At 48.3% G+C, this 18,731-nt stretch overlaps 2 protein-coding genes across 4 annotated transcripts; both read right to left on the bottom strand.

Moving 5' to 3' along the window:
* Positions 1-2,333: 2,333 nt before the first annotated feature.
* Positions 2,334-3,250, bottom strand: LOC115532956 (gamma-crystallin M1-like). Of its 2 annotated transcripts, XM_030343085.1 has the most exons (3): positions 3,183-3,250; positions 2,745-2,996; positions 2,334-2,639 (listed from the first exon to the last, which is right to left on the bottom strand). In XM_030343085.1, exons 1-3 carry the CDS (start codon positions 3,192-3,194, stop codon positions 2,367-2,369), a joined length of 537 nt encoding a protein of 178 aa, XP_030198945.1. In that variant the 5' UTR covers positions 3,195-3,250; the 3' UTR covers positions 2,334-2,366. The 2 variants fall into 2 exon arrangements, with proteins under 2 accessions (XP_030198945.1, XP_030198944.1); XM_030343084.1 differs by lacking the exon at positions 3,183-3,250 and having other exon boundaries at positions 2,745-3,017.
* Positions 3,251-8,152: 4,902 nt separating this feature from the next.
* LOC115532959 (gamma-crystallin M1-like) lies at positions 8,153-9,028 on the bottom strand. 2 transcript variants are annotated; one of them, XM_030343089.1, is made up of 3 exons: positions 8,944-9,028; positions 8,562-8,813; positions 8,153-8,459 (listed from the first exon to the last, which is right to left on the bottom strand). In XM_030343089.1, the coding sequence occupies exons 1-3, from the start codon at positions 8,953-8,955 to the stop codon at positions 8,187-8,189; spliced, it is 537 nt and encodes a 178-aa protein (XP_030198949.1). In that variant the 5' UTR covers positions 8,956-9,028; the 3' UTR covers positions 8,153-8,186. The 2 variants fall into 2 exon arrangements, with proteins under 2 accessions (XP_030198949.1, XP_030198948.1); XM_030343088.1 differs by lacking the exon at positions 8,944-9,028 and having other exon boundaries at positions 8,562-8,843.
* Positions 9,029-18,731: the final 9,703 nt, after the last annotated feature.

The following is an 18,731-nucleotide window of genomic DNA, read 5'->3' as shown; positions in this document are numbered from 1 at the left end:
ATTGACCTGGATATGAAGCGTCCGTAGTGCAAAATAATATGTTTCTGAAGAGAAGACGGAGCTCTCCTCTCCTCTCCTTTCCTCTTCTCTCCATTTATATGTTTTACTCACAAGTGTGTGAATTGACCTGGATATGAAGCGTCCGTAGTGCAAATAATATAACATTATTTTTTTATAGAGATAAGATGGAGCTCTCCTCTCCTCTCCTCTTGTTAAAAAACAAATCAGCAGGGGCGGTCATATATACCCCTATATGCACCTAGCAGCGTCGTACTGCCGCTGCTAGGTGTATATAGGGGTAACACTGAACTCACAAGGCATATATACTAATGGCTAAGTCATGCCCTTATCATGCATCAAGACTGGACTCTGGAAACTGAAAAAGTTACTTGGGAGTTAATGGCGTTTCATTAAAAAAGTTTGGACGTTGATCTCAAACTTTTTGAATTGTTCCTAGCAGGGATGTCTAATGTAAATATAATTTTCCCTAAAAATGAAAACATATTTTTTATTAAATGTCATGTCTACAACTGTTTACATAAAGTTATTACAACTGATTGAAACAGATAATAGTGGGCAATTAACAATATATATGAAAACTCAAAGTGATCAAGTGTGCTCGCGTTCATTTTGATCCCTTTAATTTTTCTCCCTTTATCCACATACTTTAAGTTGATTAACAATTTTTGAATGATGTACAACTGATTTTCTACACCTGACAATTTTACCAATATATCTGTTGATGAGGAAAGAATTTTGTTTTTATTATTTAGCGCCATTGATCACATACAACTTTTTCAGTTGTCCAAGGTGAGAGAAGAATGATTCGAAAGGACAAAATAGTGCTCAGGCGGAGGAAAAGTTAGTTGCAGTGAAAGGAAATGCATCAGAAACAGAGTTGGGGAGTCGAGGCTTAGGGCCCATGTGTCTATATTTGGGCCGTCAATTACTGGGCGCCTCAGCTTTAAAAGAACTCTGGGAATCAGTCTGTGAGACTGATTCCAGTAGTTGTCAGAGAATGAATCCTTAGATGCTAAAATTCTCTTGACTTATTCCAAAAACATCATGCGTTGATGATTGGAATTTGTGATTTCAGTCATTTTTATTTAAATGTATGTATTGTTTCTGTGTTGTGTGCTTATTTGATTAAGTTGTTGGTAAGAAAAAATGAAGATTTTCATTTGTAGTGTTTGAGGAAGGATATTTTTTATTCTCCAAAAGTACAGAATGCAACTTATCTTAAATTGTGTTAATATGAATATTTACGTTTTCATATAATTCATATAAGTTCATATAATTTACGTTTTCTTTTAAAACAATAAAACAATCCAGAACAAGCTGTTGGTTTGTTTCAGGTATGCAATCAGAAGATAATAAATCTTTATTAAGGACTCAGATGGTCCACTCACATCCAACATACACACACATATATGACACATTAAAATACATACTCAAAAAATACTGTACTAAAATAGGTGCTAGCTATCATGCCAATGCTTTCGAAGCCTGGATGTGAACCGATAGCCCATCATAGGGTTGGTTAAGGCTATAATGATGCTATTTTCTGATAAATCCAATCGACACATGAAATTAAACATTAACTTTCGTAACAGTGCCTGACATGTCGGTACATTAGAGGACACAAATAGCTGGCTAGCACTGTGCCACCTAGGAACACGGAGCAACAACCTCATGGCATCATTATATGCCACTCTAAGCCTCTGCATACTTCTCACTCTGTAAGAGGACCAGAGATGAGCTGTATACAGCGGCGTGACATAAGCCCTAAATAAAGCACACTTAACATCAGTGGAACACATGGAAAATTTCCTCAACATCACGTTGGCCTGTGCATATATTTTACACCTTTGACGACAAATGTCACCGTCATCCATGAGATCATCTGAGAAGACATGTCCTAGATATTTTAATTAGATAGTTACACATTTGTAAAGTCCTGCAAAATAATGCAATATTTCTTAGAAATGTAAATTGTTTTGCGATTCATATATTAATTTATATTCAATGGTGGAGTTTGGTTGAGTTTTGGTGTCTTCCTCAATATCGCCATATAATGTTACCTTACAGATGGTCAAAATACCATATTTATATTTATTTACCATATTACCACAGTAACTTTCAAATTGATAATGTAAATACTACAATATGTTTTGTAATTACTTTTGTACCCAAATCCTTGAAGATACAATTTTCCCTCCAAAATTGCCATCACATCACATTTTTAATCATAATGGTTAACTCCAGAATATTCTATTTCATTTTGTATAGTCAGGTGCTATGAAGTTATGATGACCAATAACAAATCCAGCAAATGTAAGTTAGATCATGTTTTATTAGTGAGGAAACTAACACATGTCAGTGATACGCCTCATGCTCATGAACCTCTGGCCACTCATCATCTCCCTGAAGCTCCTGTACTCTCCGGGCCTCATGTACATCATCCTGCCTCTGTACTGGGGCTGCTCGTACATCAGCCAGTGTCCGTCCATCACGTGGCAGGACTGGCAGTCAGACATGCGGTAACGATCCTGGATGTTGTCACAGTCGTCCATCATCTCATTGGACTGACCACCGAAGTTCTCCCTCTCGTAGATCTTCATCCTGAACTGGCCTCTGTGCTGTAAAGCAGAGGTTCAGAGAAACATTGTCAGCAGAGTCACCAACACAGTCAATGTAACAGTTGATCTAGTTCAGCGTAAAAGTTTAACTGTGATTTCTCTTACAAAGGGGATCATTCTGCAGGACCTGATGTTGTCAAACATCATTCCCATGCTCTGCATGCGGTGCATGTCGTTGTACTCTCCCCTCCTCATGAAGAACTGCTGGCCCATGTAGTTGTTCCTCTCATAGAGCATGAAGCAGCCGCTCTCCACCCTGCAGGACTGGCACCTGCTCATGTAGGAGGACATGTCGGAGCAGTCGCTCATGCACTCATAGGTGCGACCCTGGAAGTTCTTCTCCTCGTAGAAAGTGATCTGAAACAAAATAATTGTCATATAGTTTATAATTTCATTCGAGCCACTAGATGATATAGATTAAGCAATCAATTATTTATGTGTGTATATATATATATATATATATATATATATATATATATATATATATATATATATATATATATATATATATATATATATATATACACACACACACACACATACCTTGCCCATCATGATGGCTGTGTTGGTTTTTCAGGTCTCTCAGGGTTTGGTTGGTTAACTGATGCTCTACTTGTGTCAACCCCCTACATTTATACCTGAACAGACCTAAAGACTCCATGACGTCCCCTATTGTTCAAAATACTGACTCATGACCCTGACTCAACATACTATAGAAGCCCATTGATAAGCTTCCACATGCCCTTAACAGGGTTGTAACCCTAATTTAAGGTAAGGATGCTTCACTAAAAAACTTTGACCTTAACATTTGGAATCATCTTCTAACTTTCTCTGTAAAATTCTCAAAAATATGAAGATGGAGGATGCATGTATAACACATAATGCATGTATAACACATAATAGTAACAGGAAGTAGTAACAGTATAACAAATATAATAAAAAACAGACCCTTACCCTATTATTGATTCGGCTAATATCTTCTTGTTCAAGATTGAAAAACAGGACTTATTTCTGTATATAAATCAAAATTTTCAACCTAAAGTATTATGTTAGGTGTTCCACATGGGCCTGAAATATGAGTTCAGAGTGAAGCCAGATGACAAGATATTAACTATTTAAATTTGCTCACCTTGGAGTGTATGTATGTTTTGAGTGCGGTATAGGCTAAGCGACCTAAAAAACAACATCCAAAATAAATTAAAATAAACTGCTGATTCATTAAAGGCAGTATGCAGGCTTGTAGCGGCCAATGCAGGAGTGGGGCCAAAACTGCACAAAATTGTTTTACCCACATAGAAATGGCCATCACAATGTTGAAAGTGCTGAAAAATATTATTAATATGTCAATTATTCTTCTGTCAATTATTTTTGGATAATTCATTGGCAACGGATGAATAATGACCGCTGTCAAGGTAAACAAAAGGACTTTTTGCCTTTGGTAACACTCCGCACGTAGTCCGGTAACTTGTCAATGTAATAAGCGGGATATGTATCAACCCAAGCGCTGTCGGTTGCTAAGCGACGACGTTAACGTCTTGGGCGGACTATTTCTCTGCTGATCAACACTATGAATGCTGGTAACAAATACATTGTAAATAAATTGTTTCGTTTTGGCAAGTAGCCGTGTAATAAGCGGGATAATGTATAGAACTTCGCCGGTCATTATCGTAAAATAAGCCCCTTCATGGCGAAGCAAGACACCTCCGCTGCGCGTCGGTGTTCTGTTTGCCCTGTCGGGGCTTCTTTTCGCGATAATGACCGGCGTTCTATACATTATCCCTTACATATTTACGAGCCTCCCCCCCGCACAGTGGAAACAATAACGTGACAACTAAACAGGAGACAGCAGCAGGAGTAATGCCTATAATGTCACAAGTAATTAATTCCTCAATGGTGTCTATCAACTTGATCAAGTGCGGCTCTCTTTTATTCACGATGTTACCTGCACAGGCGTGCCTGGCACAGACAGGTATTTGTGCATCAATGTTGAGAGCAGCGGGTATTTGTTGCAGCCTTAGTCTCTCCACCAATGCAGGGTGTTGCTGTCTGCGGGGAGAGGGGGTTCAGTCATGTCGTTTTGAAGCTCCTGGATACCGTTATTGGTGCGTGTGCCCAGGTCGATAGAGTTGAGTAGAGTGATCGATGACATCTTGGTATAGGGGCCGCTTGAGAGAGGAGCATGATCTACGTCTCCGCCAAGTCATGGACAGGATACGGGCTGTCAACCTCAGACTGAACCCTGAAAAGTGCAGTTTCAGGGTCACTGAGGTTGCTTATGTCGGTCACCTGCTCTCTGACCAGGGTGTTAGACCCGACCCTGCCAATACTGCTGCCTTCCGCCTGATTCCCCCGCCGGAGGACAAGCGCAGTCTCCAAATGTTCCTGGGCATGACCAACTACTTGGCCAAATTCATACCAGACTACAGCGAGGCCACGGCACCCCTGCGTGAGCTGTAGCGCCAGGATGTAGACTGGTGCTGGCTGGAGCTCCACACAGCGGCATTCACCAAACTCAAAGAACTTATTGCAGGTCCCCCGGTGCTGCGGTACTTTGCACCAACCTGTTGTACTGTCAGCTGACGCCTCACAGCACGGACTGGGTGCTGTCTGCCTCCAAAACGACCGGTGGCTTTCGCTTCAAGGGCCCTCACAGAGACTGAGTCACGCTACACTTAGATTGAAAAAGAGCTCCTGGCCCTTGTCTATGCCTGCACAAAATTCCATCACTACATACTGTGTATGGACGGGCTGTGACTGTCGAGACTGACCATCAGCCGCTCATTACCATACTAAAGAAGACACTTGACACAGCCTCTGCACGCATCCAAAGGATGATCCTCCGCCTGCAGCGTTACAATCTCAACGTCATCTACAAGAGGGGCAGGGAGCTCTATGTCGCTGATGCTCTCTCCCGTGCACATCTGCCCTCCACTGACCAAGCTGAGGAGGTGGAGGAGTACGAGGTCATGGAGGCGGACGTCCTCTCCTTACACAGGGTTGAGGAGCTGAAGCGTGAGGCCGCTCTACGCCATGAGAGAGGAACTCACGAGTGACAGTGGTTTGCTCCTCCGTGGACGACGGTTCATCATTCCACACTCCCTCCAGCGTAACAACATGCAACAGCTGCACCAGGGCCACCCTGGTCTCGATGCCACAAAGCGCAGGGCCAGGGAGACAATGTTCTGGCCGACTATCTACAGTAATATTGAAAGAGAAGTTTCCAGGTGTGACCCCTGTAATGCTCTCAAGCCACACCAGCCTAAGGAGCCCCTTCAACTGCATGACATCCCTCACCTACCGTGGTCCCTCACCGCAGCAGATGTTTTTGAGTGGGATGGAAAGGAGCATCTGGTGATTGTTGACTCTTACTCTGGCTGGTTCGAGATAGACCGGCTCCCGGGCACAACAAGTGTAGCACTTTGCTACTGTCGGAGTGCCACAGCAACTCATGACAGACGATGCTGCTTACTTCACAAGTAGGGAGTTCCAGGAATTTGCTCGCAAGTGGGATTTCTGTCATGTCACCAGCAGTCCGCTGTGCCCTCAGTCCAACGGGCTTGCTGAGAGGGCTGTGTGCTCGGCAAAGCACCTGCTGGAGAAATGTTCACGAGATGGAACGGACATAGATGCAGCTCTCCTCAGCCTACGTAACATGCCCATGGACGGGCTGCCGTCGCCAGCTCAATGTCTGCTTTCCCGGTGCACCAGGGCTTTCATTCCATGACCAAAGCCATGTACTCACCCAGAGTGGAGACACGGGTCCAAATGGCCCTGACACAGGTGAGACAGACAGGAAAGGCCTACTACCAAAAATCAGCTAGGCCGCTGGCTCCACTGTGAGCTGGGCAGACAGTGAGACACAGATAGGAAATGACAGGCTAGCAACAGTGCTAGGACCAGCACCACAACCCAATAGTTACCAGGTCAAGGCTGCTACATATGTCAGGAACAGACGCCACCTACTCCAGATACATGAAACCTATGTTTCTGACTCCACGGCAGGGGACCAACCTGCTGTTGCTGCTATCGCACATCCACGAAGCCCACAACATGACGGTGTGGGACCAGAATTGTCACAGGGACAGCGGCCTGTGATTGTTACTCGCTCATGGAGTGCGTCAAGACCCAGCTCTCTCTAAAATGACTTTGTCACAGACCAGCTCTGTGATGTGCAGGCACACTGACTTTTGACCCCTCCTCATGTTTCAGCCTGTTCTGGCTGTGTGGACTGTTGGACACTCTTTCTAATTATTATTTTTATTTTTTAAACACAAAAATAAATAGACTTTAGACTTTTTACTTTATTGTCCCCTGGGGGAAATTCTTATTCACTCCATAGTACATTTGTGGGCCGCACGCAGACAGACAATAACAGATGGCCAGCATACACAACAAAAGCAACATTCAGACAAAATATGTGAATAGTGTGGAACAGGGCCGAGTTATCTTGGCATTTTATTTAAGGCTGCTATGGCTGCAGGCACGAGGCTTTTGCCATAGCGTGCCCTCCTGCACAACAGGGACCTGTACCTGCGTCCAGAGGGCATAATGGTGAAGTGGCAGTTGAGTAGTTGTGTGTTGCCCTGTGCTATTGTGGATGCAATGCGTGAAATAGCCTTTAGGTTAAGCTCTGACAGTGTGGGTGTGGGGAGACCAATTCATTTGGCAGCTATGTTTGTGACACGTGTGAGTATGACCCGGTTTTTGACAGTGAGCAAAATAGAACCAGGGGGAGGACAACAAATATGTGTTACATGTTCTGCATTAGATGTTTGGGGCTTCGTAATCTGCAAGTCCGTGCTATTTTCTACTATGTGCTTCGTTGCCATATAACTTAAGAAGGGTGTTGACAGTTTCTATGGTTACTGCTACAGCGCGATGATGTCAGGGGTAGCGGGGAATGCTGGGCACGTTTGGTTGTTGTGTGTGGTTCTTGGCTAATAAAAGCTAACGGGTGTTACACCGTGACTGTTTACAGTCTTCCTCATTCATGCACATCTACAAATATGATTATTTTCCGTTTGTTTCCATGCTTATTTTTGTTTTTGGTTTTCATCTTTTTCCTTAGTGTTCTTTTGGGTAAAAAGGTGATGATGGTTTGGTTCAGGTATGCAATCAGAAGATAGTTTCACATTTGTTAAGTCTTAATACGTCTGTTCCTGCAAAATAATGCATTATTTATTCGACATTTATATTGTTAATTGATATTCAATGTTGGGATTTGGTTGAGTTTTGATGACTTCCTCAATATTGTCATACTTGTTACCTTACAGATGGTCAAATTACCATATTTATATTTATTCACCATATTACCATAGTAACTTTCACCTAGATAATGTAATTACCAAAATATGTTTTGTATTGCTATTACTTTTGTACCCCATATCCTTTAAGATACAATTTTCCATACAAAATTGCCATCACATGATTTTAATCATAATGGCTATCTACGGTCATTTTTTTGGATAGTTAGGTGATATCAAGTAATGATTACCAGCAAGAAATCCAGCACATTTCAGTCAGATCATGTTTTATTGATGAGAAAACTTAACACATGTCAGTGATACGCCTCATGCTCATGAACCTCTGGCAGCTCATCATATCCCTGAAGCTCCTGTACTCTCCGGGCCTCATGTACATCATCCTTCCCTTGTAGTGGGGCTGCTCATACATCAGCCAGTGTCCGTCCATCACGTGGCAGGACTGGCAGTCGGACATGCGGTAACGATCCTGGATGTTGTCACAGTCGTCCATCATCTCATTGAACTGACCACCGAAGTTCTCCCTCTCGTAGATCTTCATCCTGAACTGGCCTCTGTGCTGTAATGCAGAGGTTCAGAGAAACGGTGTCAGCAGACTCATCAACACAGTCAATATAATAATTGAACTAGTTCAGTGTAAAAGTTGAACTATTTCTCTTACAAAGGGGATCATTCTGCAGGACCTGATGTTGTCAAACATCATTCCCATGCTCTGCATGCGGTGCATGTCGTTGTACTCTCCCCTCCTCATGAAGAACTGCTGGCCCATGTAGTTGTTCTTCTCATAGAGCATGAAGCAGCCGCTCTCCACCCTGCAGGACTGGCACCTGCTCATGTAGGAGGACATGTCGGAGCAGTCGCTCATGCACTCATAGGAGCGACCCTGGAAGTTCTTCTCCTCGTAGAAAGTGATCTGAAACAAAAACATTGTCAGCTATAGTTTATAATTTCATTAAAGCCACTAGTTTGCTTTAATCTATATCCGGTGATGATATGCCTATCAATTATTTATGTGAATACTTTATATATATATATACACATACCTTGCCCATCATGATGGCTGTGTTGGTTTTTCAGGTCTCTCAGAGATCGGTTGGTTAACTGATGGTCTACCTGTGTCAACCCCCTACATTTATACCTGAACAGACCCAAAGACTGCATGACGGCCCCTATTGTTCAAAATACTGACTCATGACCCTGACTCAACATACTATAGAAGCCCATTGATAAGCTTCCACACCCCTTAACCAGGTTGTAACCCTAATTTAAGGTAACGATGCTTCACTGAAAAACTTTGACCTTAACATTCGTAATCATCTTCAAACTTTCTCTGTAAAATTCTCAAATATGTCTGTATGCCATACATCTATCAGCTTTAAAATTGAAGATGAAGGATGCATGTATAACACATAACAATAGTATAACAAATATAATAAAAAACAGACCCTTACCCTATTAATGATTCAACTAATGTCTTCTTGTTCAAGATTGAAAAACAGGACTTGTTTCTGTATAGAAATCTAAAATTTCAACCTAAAGGAACACCTAATGTTAGGTGTTCCACATGGGCCTAAAATGTGAGTTCAGAGTCAAGCCAGATGACAAGATATTAAATATTGAAATTTGCTCACCTTGGAGTGTATGTATGTTTTGAGCGCGGTGAACGCTAGGCAACCGAAAAAACATCCACTTAGTTTTGTCTGGGTTCAAGACAAGCTTACGCCTTAAAATAAACTGCCGAAATTCATTAAAGGCAGTATGCAGGCTTGTAGCAGCCAATGCAGAAATGGGGCCAAAACTGCACAAAATAGTATGGTGTAGCGGTATCGTATTCACTGTGTATGTTGTATAGTGCGTGCCCCCTTTAAGGGAAGGGGGCGTGGCACCCACCTGGTGTTACAACGCAGGTCTTAAGGAACGCACCTCTGGCTGTGCGGGTTCTGTGTTTTGGGAAATAAATCCTTCTCGTGTTTTTCACCGGAAATCAAGTCTCCGTCTCCATTTCATTGCGATCTCCTACATTGGTGACCCTGACAGTTTCCGGACGTTTTACCGGATTACTGTTCTATGCGCTGGAAGAGCGAGGACGCGCAGATCGGAGATTGGGCTATGGAGTTCGATTCGGCGGAAGGTTCCGTGGCTGCTGCTCCGGTGATGGCAGTCTCCCTGAAGCTCCCGGAGTTTTGGGAACGGCAGCCGCGGGTCTGGTTCGCGCAAGCGGAGGCGCAATTCGCGCTGAAGGGGATTACTGCGGATGAAACCAAGTTTTATTATGTAGTCTCCGCGCTTGGTGGCTCGACGGCGGCCAGAGCGATGTATATTCTCGAGGACCCCCCGGCCCGTGGGAAGTATGCATTGCTAAAGGGGTTCCTGATGGAGACGTTCTGTTTGTCGGAGGCTGAACGGGGCGAGCAGCTTCTGGCATTGAATGGCCTCGGGGACTCCAAACCATCGGAGCTCATGGATCACATGCTCAATCTCCTGGGGAGTAATAGGCCTTGTTTTTTGTTTCGGGCTTTATTTATGCAGCAGCTGCCAGTGCGTGTTAGGGCAGCTCTAGCCAACAGCGACACCACGGACTTTCGGGCTCTGGCTAGGGAGGCGGATCGCTTTTTCGCCGCCGGGCGCGAGCGCTGCACGGCCGTATTGGCTCACACCACTGGCGACCTGGAGATGACGGACACCATCGCTGTGGCCGCGGCGACACGACGACAGCCACAGCAGTCTGCAGGCCTGTGCTATTTCCACGCCCTGTATGGACCCAAAGCTAGGAGGTGCCGCCCCCCGTGCAGTTTCGTGGCATCGGGAAATGCACGGGCCGGCACTCGCTAGCTGCCGTGTGTGTCGGCCGTTCTGGGGGTCTGTTATTCATCACAGATACAGGCTCTGGGCGACGGTTCCTGTGTGACACGGGGGCCCAGGTGAGCGTTCTGCCCGCGTCACGCATTGACAGAATAGGGGGCGGCCACGGCCCCGCCCTGGAGGCCGCCAACGGCAGCCCCATCCGCACCTTTGGGACTAGGACTGTTAATTTATGTTTCGGGGGTCAGCGTTTCGGCTGGGATTTTGTCACCGCGGAGGTCTCCACACCCCTCCTCGGCGCCGATTTCCTCTGCGCCAATGGCCTTTTGGTGGATGTGATGAACCGGCGCTTGATAAGTGCTGAGACTTTTAGCTCCCTGGCATGTGAGCTCAGTGGCTCGGGCACGACGAAGCTGTCGGGCGCACTCTCACCCTCCGATGTGTTTTCCCCCCTCCTCGCGGAATTCCCGGAGCTTACGGAGCCCACGTTCTCAGCTGCCGCCACCAAGCACGGAGTGGAGCATCACATCGCGACCACTGGCCCGCCGGTCTACGCCAGGGCCCGGCGCCTCGACTCTGCTAAGCTCGCCGTTGCTAGGTCTGAGTTTGACACCCTGGAGCGTTTTGGAATTGTCCGGCGATCGGACAGCCCCTGGGCTTCCCCGCTCCACATCGTCTCGAAGCCTGGCGGTGGGTGGCGTCCATGTGGGGATTACCGCCGGCTCAATGACATTACGGTGCCCGACCGCTATCCGATTCCCCACATCCAGGACTTTTCTGCCCGCCTGGCCGGTGCGGTAGTGTTCTCCAAGGTGGACCTCGTTCGGGGCTATCACCAGGTGCCCGTCCAGCCGCAGGACGTCCCGAAGACGGCGGTGATCACTCCGTTTGGACTATTTGAGTTTTTACGGATGCCGTTCGGCCTGAAGAACGCAGCCCAGGCCTTTCAGCGCCTGATGGACACCGTGCTGCGGGACCTGCCATTCCTGTTCGTTTACCTGGATGACATTCTGATCGCCAGCGCCTCCACGGCCGAGCACATGAAGCATCTGCGAACACTCTTCGAGCGGCTCAGCCAGCATGGCCTGATTGTCAATCCAGCCAAGTGCCAATTCGGCCGGATCGCCATTGACTTCCTGGGCCACCGCATCACCAAGGAGGGAGCTGTTCCCCTGCCCTCGAAGGTGGCTGCAGTGGCGGACTTCCAGCGCCCTCTTACAGTTCGGGCCCTGCAGGAGTTTTTGGGGATGGTGAATTTTTATCACCGTTTTGTTCCCCGTGCGGCCCGGCTCATGCGGCCCCTGTATGAGGCACTCAAGGGTAAGACAACAAAGCATATTATTGACTGGACCGCTGAGAGAGAGGCGGCCTTTGGGGACACTAAACGGGCATTGGCCGAGGCGACTATGCTGGCGCATCCTTTGCCTGCGGCGCTGATTGCCCTGACCACCGACGCTTCGGACTATGCTGTTGGTGCCGTGCACGAGCAGTTGGTGAACGGCGTCTGGCAGCCGCTGGCATTCTTCAGCCGGCAGCTCCGCCCCTGCGAACGGAAATATAGCACCTTCGATCGAGAGCTCCTCGGCCTTTACCTCGCCATTAGGCATTTCCGTTTCCTGTTGGAGGCTCGGCCATTCTCCGTTTTCGTGGACCACAAGCCGTTGACGTTCGCGATGGCGAAGGTTTCGGAGCCGTGGTCTGCCCGTCAGCAGCGACAGCTGGCCTACATCTCCGAGTTTACCACGGACATCCGCCATGTGGCGGGTAAGGACAATCACGTGGCTGATTGCCTCTCCCGGGCCATCGCAGGAGCTGTCCACCTGGGAATCGACTACACCAGCATGGCAGGTGATCAGGCCTCCGACCCGGATGTCCAGGCTCTGAGGACAGCTGTCACGGGACTCAGGTTGGAGGACATCAAGTACGACAACGTCGGTGCCACGCTCCTGTGTGACGTCTCCACTGGACAGCCAAGGCCGGTCGTGCCCGGCAGTTGGAGGCGTCAGGTTTTCGATGCCGTGCACGGCCTTGCCCATCCTGGGCGGAGGACATCACAGCAGCTGGTGGCCGGGAAGTTTGTCTGGCATGGCCTTAAGAAGGACATTCGGGACTGGGCTCGGGCCTGCGTGGTTTGCCAGCGAGCCAAGGTGCATCGGCATGTGACTGCTCCGCTGGCGCATTTTTCAGTGCCGGAGCGGCGGTTCGACCACGTGCATGTGGACCTGGTGGGGCCCCTGCCGCCCTCTCAAGGGTTCAGCTACCTCCTAACGATGGTGGACAGGACCACCCGCTGGCCGGAGGCTGTCCCGCTGGCATCCACTACGACCTCTGACGTGGCCCGGGCGTTCATAGGCACCTGGGTCGCCCGGTTTGGCCCCCCTTCTGATGTCTCCTCTGACAGGGGACCTCAGTTCACTTCCGAGCTGTGGAATGCGGTCGCCGGGGGCCTGGGTGTGCGGCTCCATCGAACAACCGCTTATCACCCCCAGGCTAATGGGTTGTGTGAGCGGTTTCATCGCTCCTTGAAAGCTGCACTCCGGGCCAGCCTTACGGATGACGGTTGGGTCGATAGGCTCCCCTGGGTCATGTTGGGCCTCCGGACTGCCCCTAAGGAGGACCTGCGGGCTTCGTCGGCCGAGCTGGTTTACGGACAGCCACTACGGGTTCCTGGGGATTTCATCCCCACCACCACAGCTCCCTGGTCGGCAGCCCAGGAGCGGACCTCGCTCCAGGACAGGGTCCGGGGTTTCACGCCGGTGCCCACCTCGCAGCACGGCCTCCCGAAGGCTTGTGTGCCGCCCAGCCTGCGGACGGCGGGGTATGTGTTCATCCGCCATGATGCCCATCGGGGTCCTTTCCGTCCTCCCTACGACGGTCCGTTTCGCGTCCTGGAGGCCGGTGACAAGGCCTTCTTGGTAGACATCGGGGGCAGGCCTGACTACATTTCGGTCGATCGCCTCAAGCCAGCCCACCTGGATCTGGACCAGCCCGTGGGGTTGGCTCTGCCCCCGCGGCGGGGTCGTCCTCCGGTTTCCAAGCCACACCGCCTCATGACTCCTGCACTGCCTGCTGTGGCCCCCGCACCGGTTCCGCTGAGTCGTTTCGGGCGGGTGCTCAGGGCTCCTTCCCGTTGGCCTTGACTGTTCGGGAGTGTGAATTCTGGGGGGGCGTCTGTAGCGGTATCGTATTCACTGTGTATGTTGTATAGTGCGTGCCCCCTTTAAGGGAAGGGGGCGTGGCACCCACCTGGTGTTACAACGCAGGTCTTAAGGAACGCACCTCTGGCTGTGCGGGTTCTGTGTTTTGGGAAATAAATCCTTCTCGTGTTTTTCACCGGAAATCAAGTCTCCGTCTCCATTTCATTGCGATCTCCTACAATGGTATGTTTTTATGAGTTTTAGTTTTGAAAAGCTTCTCTCAACTGAAACTATAGTGACTGGGTGAGTAAGAAGTTTGGATTCAGGCCTACTATATCCTCCTTATAGATGTGAGTTAGCATCTCTGATGGTGTGGAGATGTCTGTGGGGAAGGACTGAACTGCCCCCTCTACCTCCAGCCTCAGGTCCTGAGCTTCAACATCTTCTGTGGTCTTCTTCTCAGGTCCTTTGAGTACAGAAATCCATAAAGCTGGAAGAATGTTTCCATATGGGAAAACTTTGGGTTACTTAACGTAATCCCTGGTTCTTTGATAACAGAGTGAGGTGTTTCACTATGGGAATCGCCTAGGCGTGACCTACTACTGGAAGCTCCTATTGCACCACGTTTGTCCTTGAAAGACCCGCTCTCCTCAAATCATTCTATACCGGTTTCTTTCCGTGTAAATGCAAGGAGGGACGTGTTGGTGAAACACCTCACTCTGTTATCAAAGAACCAGGGATTACGTTAAATCACCCAAAGTTATTTTCTGACTTCGCTCTGTGTTTCACTATGGGAGATATAGGCCCCGTCCACATGAAGCCGAAACGGGCGAAACCGGTCCAGTTTCGATCTATGCGGTTTCGGAGTATCTCCGTAAAGACGGAGTCAAGCGAAACCGGGTATATCTGTAGAAACGCTGTAGTACACATGGCAGGCCCATAAGGGGCGCTGCTTCTGCTACAGAAATCCAGAAGAAAATTAAATAAGAAGAGGCGAGCATGCGCATAAAGGCTGCCCCTCGAACCACTAACAACACAAACAGTCAGTCAACAGTCTCAATAAATAATGGCTTAGCAACCCAACAAGGGACATGATCTGCTGTAGAACGATTACAAGCCTGTAGTCCACCATCATCTTTGTTGTTGTGAGTTCTGAGACTCCGCGGGCTTAACAGTCATTGGCTAGAGGGTCGAAGGGTGGGGCGATGACGTCATGGTTTATGGTTTCAGTCGGTTTCAGGCGTCCACACAAATCCAAAACGAAACCGGGTAGATTTGAAACCACCTCCGAGGGTGGTTTCAGAAGTTTACGGTTTCGGTCAGCGGATTTGCCGGCTTCGTGTGGACGGAAGGCCGAACCGTACAAGACCTTTGCGGTTTCGCCATGAAATCGGCTTCGTTTTGACGGGGCCATAGACCACTCCCGTATTGCATATGTCTCCCGAAGCCATGCAAATTCAACCAGGCAGCAAATATCACCTTGAGTCTGTTGAGATCGTCTCCAGCATGGCTTGAGAAACAGAAGGCCCTGAGACATCCAGCCTATAAAACCTAACAAAGGTGTGAGGCGTAGCCCAGCTCGCCGCAGCACAAATGTCATGCACTGACACTCCCCTGAATAAGGCCCATGAAGTAGCCATACCCCTTATGGAGTGGGCCCTCAAGCCCTTACATTCATAAGCAATTGATATAGCCTCTACAATCCAGTGGGATAGCCTCTGGCGGGACAAAGGCTTGCCTCTATGGGGAGTGGCCCAAGACACGAACAGTTGATCCCCTTTCCTAAAAGCAGCTGACCGACTCACATATACATGTAGGGCCCGCACCGGGCATAATGTATTGAGTCTCTGCTCCTCCGCAGAGGCTCCGCTTCTTCTTCCAATCCCCGGGGTGGGGAGAGCGGTTCCTGGCTGCCGCAGCAGCGAAGGAGTGTTTGCCCCATGGCCTTAGGTTCTCTGACCTAGGCTGTGTGGGCCAGCTGTGTGGGCTGGTCTGTAAGCTCTCTGAGGCCTGCTTCCCCCTTGTTTTCCCCTTGCTGCCGCTGCAGCGGCCGCAAAGCCTGACCTCGCTGGTTGGGGTGGGCGGGGAGCCTGTTTTCGGGGAAGGCAGAGATCGAAAGCCTCTCCTTCCTGTTTCCTGAGAGTGCTGGTCTCTCTCATTTTCTCCAGCGCTGGACCAAATAGACCCTTGGTTGGGTCATATGCAGCATCCATGACCTCGGCTTTCTGCGCGTAACTCAGTCCGGAGAGACTGAGCCACAACGCTCTCTCACCTGAGACTGCGAGTGCCATGACTCGGCCACAGCCCTGAACTGCGCCCCGTGAGGAGCGTAGGACTAGGTCATTCACAATGCAAATTTCATCCCAGAGGGCAGGGTTGGGTGACCCAGAGTTTAGCCGTCGACCCATTTCCTCTAGGATTTCAGCCTGATATGCAGACAGGAGTGTCATGGCATTAAGTGAGCATATCGACTGTGCTGCATATTTATACATCCTCTGGTAAGTGGAACCGGTGAGGCGGTCCATCTTACCAGGCAGGGAGATGCCTGAAGAAGCGGAGAGAGAGCGACGGTTTGGGTGGAGGTGGTAAGCCACTGAAGGCTCCACAGCTGGGGGTTCGGACAGCCCCAGCTCTCCCATCCCGTGGATCTCCAGCTTTGAGCAGCCCTTGGTTGGAAGCTTGCTCTTAAATGGACTGGACCAGTAGCGGCTCATTTCCTTGAGATGGGAACTGCTGGTAGGAGCTTAAGGCGGTTGGGCTGGTGGGAGCCTCTTGACGTCGTACAGGTCTCTCTCTGCCCCTTCAGCATCCGGGGCTGCAGTCCAGTGAATGGCCAGTTTTGCAGCGGCCCGTTTGCACACCTCGTACAGGTTACCGGTTGCACAGCGTCAGAGGCGGTAGGGGGTCTGGACAGTTGGACAGGAAAAGTGGAGTCGTCCTCCTCTTCCTCCATTCCGTCCATGTCAAGGAGGTCAATGTTGGCGTCGCCGTCGCCCTCTGCGTCCTCAGCTCCCGGTTCCGCCTCAAGGATTAAGTCATCGAATAGCGGGGGCACGAGGGGGGATGCCGCCTCCATCATGTCCGCCCAGCTCGTTGTCGCTTGGGACTGATGGGTGCTCGTTGAGGCTATGACGGTGGCACCCGCCACGCAGGGATCCTGGTTGGTAGCCACCGTCACTCTTAGCCTCCTTTCTAGAATTTTCTCCAGCATCGATGCACAGTGAATGCAGGTCCGCTAATGAAGTTTGAGCGTGTTTAATGCCCAAACACGCTATGCACATGGGGTGGGGGTCCCGGCCTGATATGGAGGCTCCACATGAAGCGATGCACAGGCGGGATACAGCCTCCTTAGCCTTCGGCTCCGACCCTTTGGCAGAGGTGGCGGACGAAGGCATAGCGCAGAGTTCACTCGCCGTGATGCGTTTGTTACACTCTGGGTGTGTTGGCTCAGCCAACAAGCTAATGTTAACTGTGCCGCGGTAAGCTCGCCTTGACGCGTTAGCCGATAAGCTATACCGTAACCAGCAACACCTGTAAACAAATACAGGAGAAGCAGCTCGCCTTTACGAGGACACTGCCCGGCGGGTGTAATAATAGATAGCTTCTTACGAAGCCTACGACTGCGTTCGACGACGGAATCCTTGACGGCCCGTCCGTGAACTGTTAAGCAGTTTAAAGCTAACCTAGATGAGCTGAGGGAGCTTGAGTGGCTTTCTCATGGAACGAAAGCGAGAATGATTTGAGGAGGGCGGGCAGTGTTGCCAGATCAGATTGACAGTTTCCAGCCCAATCACATCTTAGAACCCGCCCACTCCAATAAAAACCCGCCCAAACCACGAAGTTGCCAGACACCCATGTAAACCCGTAAAATCATAAGACATACAATAGAAAACACATCTAGAGCTTCATATCTGCATCAAATAACCACATATAAATGAAAGATAAATAGGTTTTTGAAAATTGCAACCAACAAGAGCGCAGTAAATCAACCATAGGCTAATGGTTGGCTACGTTTTTTTTTCTTTCGCTTTTCATCACCAGATTCTTGTTGTCTCTTACTTGCCATTATGGAGAATCGCCATTCAAAAACAGCATGATAACACCGGCAAAAGCATGCTCTGTCTCCGATGCGAAAAGACGAGAGCTTCGAAGGCTGTACCGTTAGGGTCAGGGAAGAGGGGGTTGGGGGTAACAACATTAGGTAAAAACATCTCATTTGCCGAAATTTTGTGATGGGTTATACAATTTAGTAACCTTACTTTTTGAACTTTTGCTGAACTGACGTCATGGTCAAATTGCCAATTGAAATTATGCAGATTAAAACAATAAACAAATACGAAATTGCCCAGGTTAAGTGTAAATATTAATATAAAGCACATATGTGCCTTTTTTTCATAAATATCCTTAATACATAATGGGGTGCAGTAAGAATTAAAAGGCGTATTCCAAGTAGCACTAATAGCATAGATAATAAGCAGTGAATCACCATTGTGCGAATTCCCTACTAGACCAAACGAGACTCGTAATGGTAGGTAAAAACAATACTTTATTAAAGCTTGCAATTGTGATGTAGAAAAAAATAAAAATAAAACAAAGTGCTTGCATGAAATTGAAGCCTACCAGCGATCGTTAGTTAACTTGTGTGGTGGTGCCTATTTGTTCACCCATGTGCCATGGCAACGCGATTGCTACCTGCTGTAGTATTCTCATTGGCTGAATCGATGAGAACATTTTAGACTCAATCAATAAAAGGTCGTGGGGAGACAAAGCTCTGTTTGTTTGTATATTTTATTTACGTGACCATATTTCTCGCAAATTCCTTTCCATTCGCCATATTAATGATATGTACGCCACATTTATATAATAATAATAATATTAAAAATATTTTTCAC

Source organism: Gadus morhua, chromosome 20, assembly GCF_902167405.1.
Source record: "Gadus morhua chromosome 20, gadMor3.0, whole genome shotgun sequence".
NCBI lineage: Eukaryota > Metazoa > Chordata > Actinopteri > Gadiformes > Gadidae > Gadus > Gadus morhua.
Note: the sequence above shows the minus strand (reverse complement) of the source record. Positions and strands in the feature narration are given on the sequence as shown.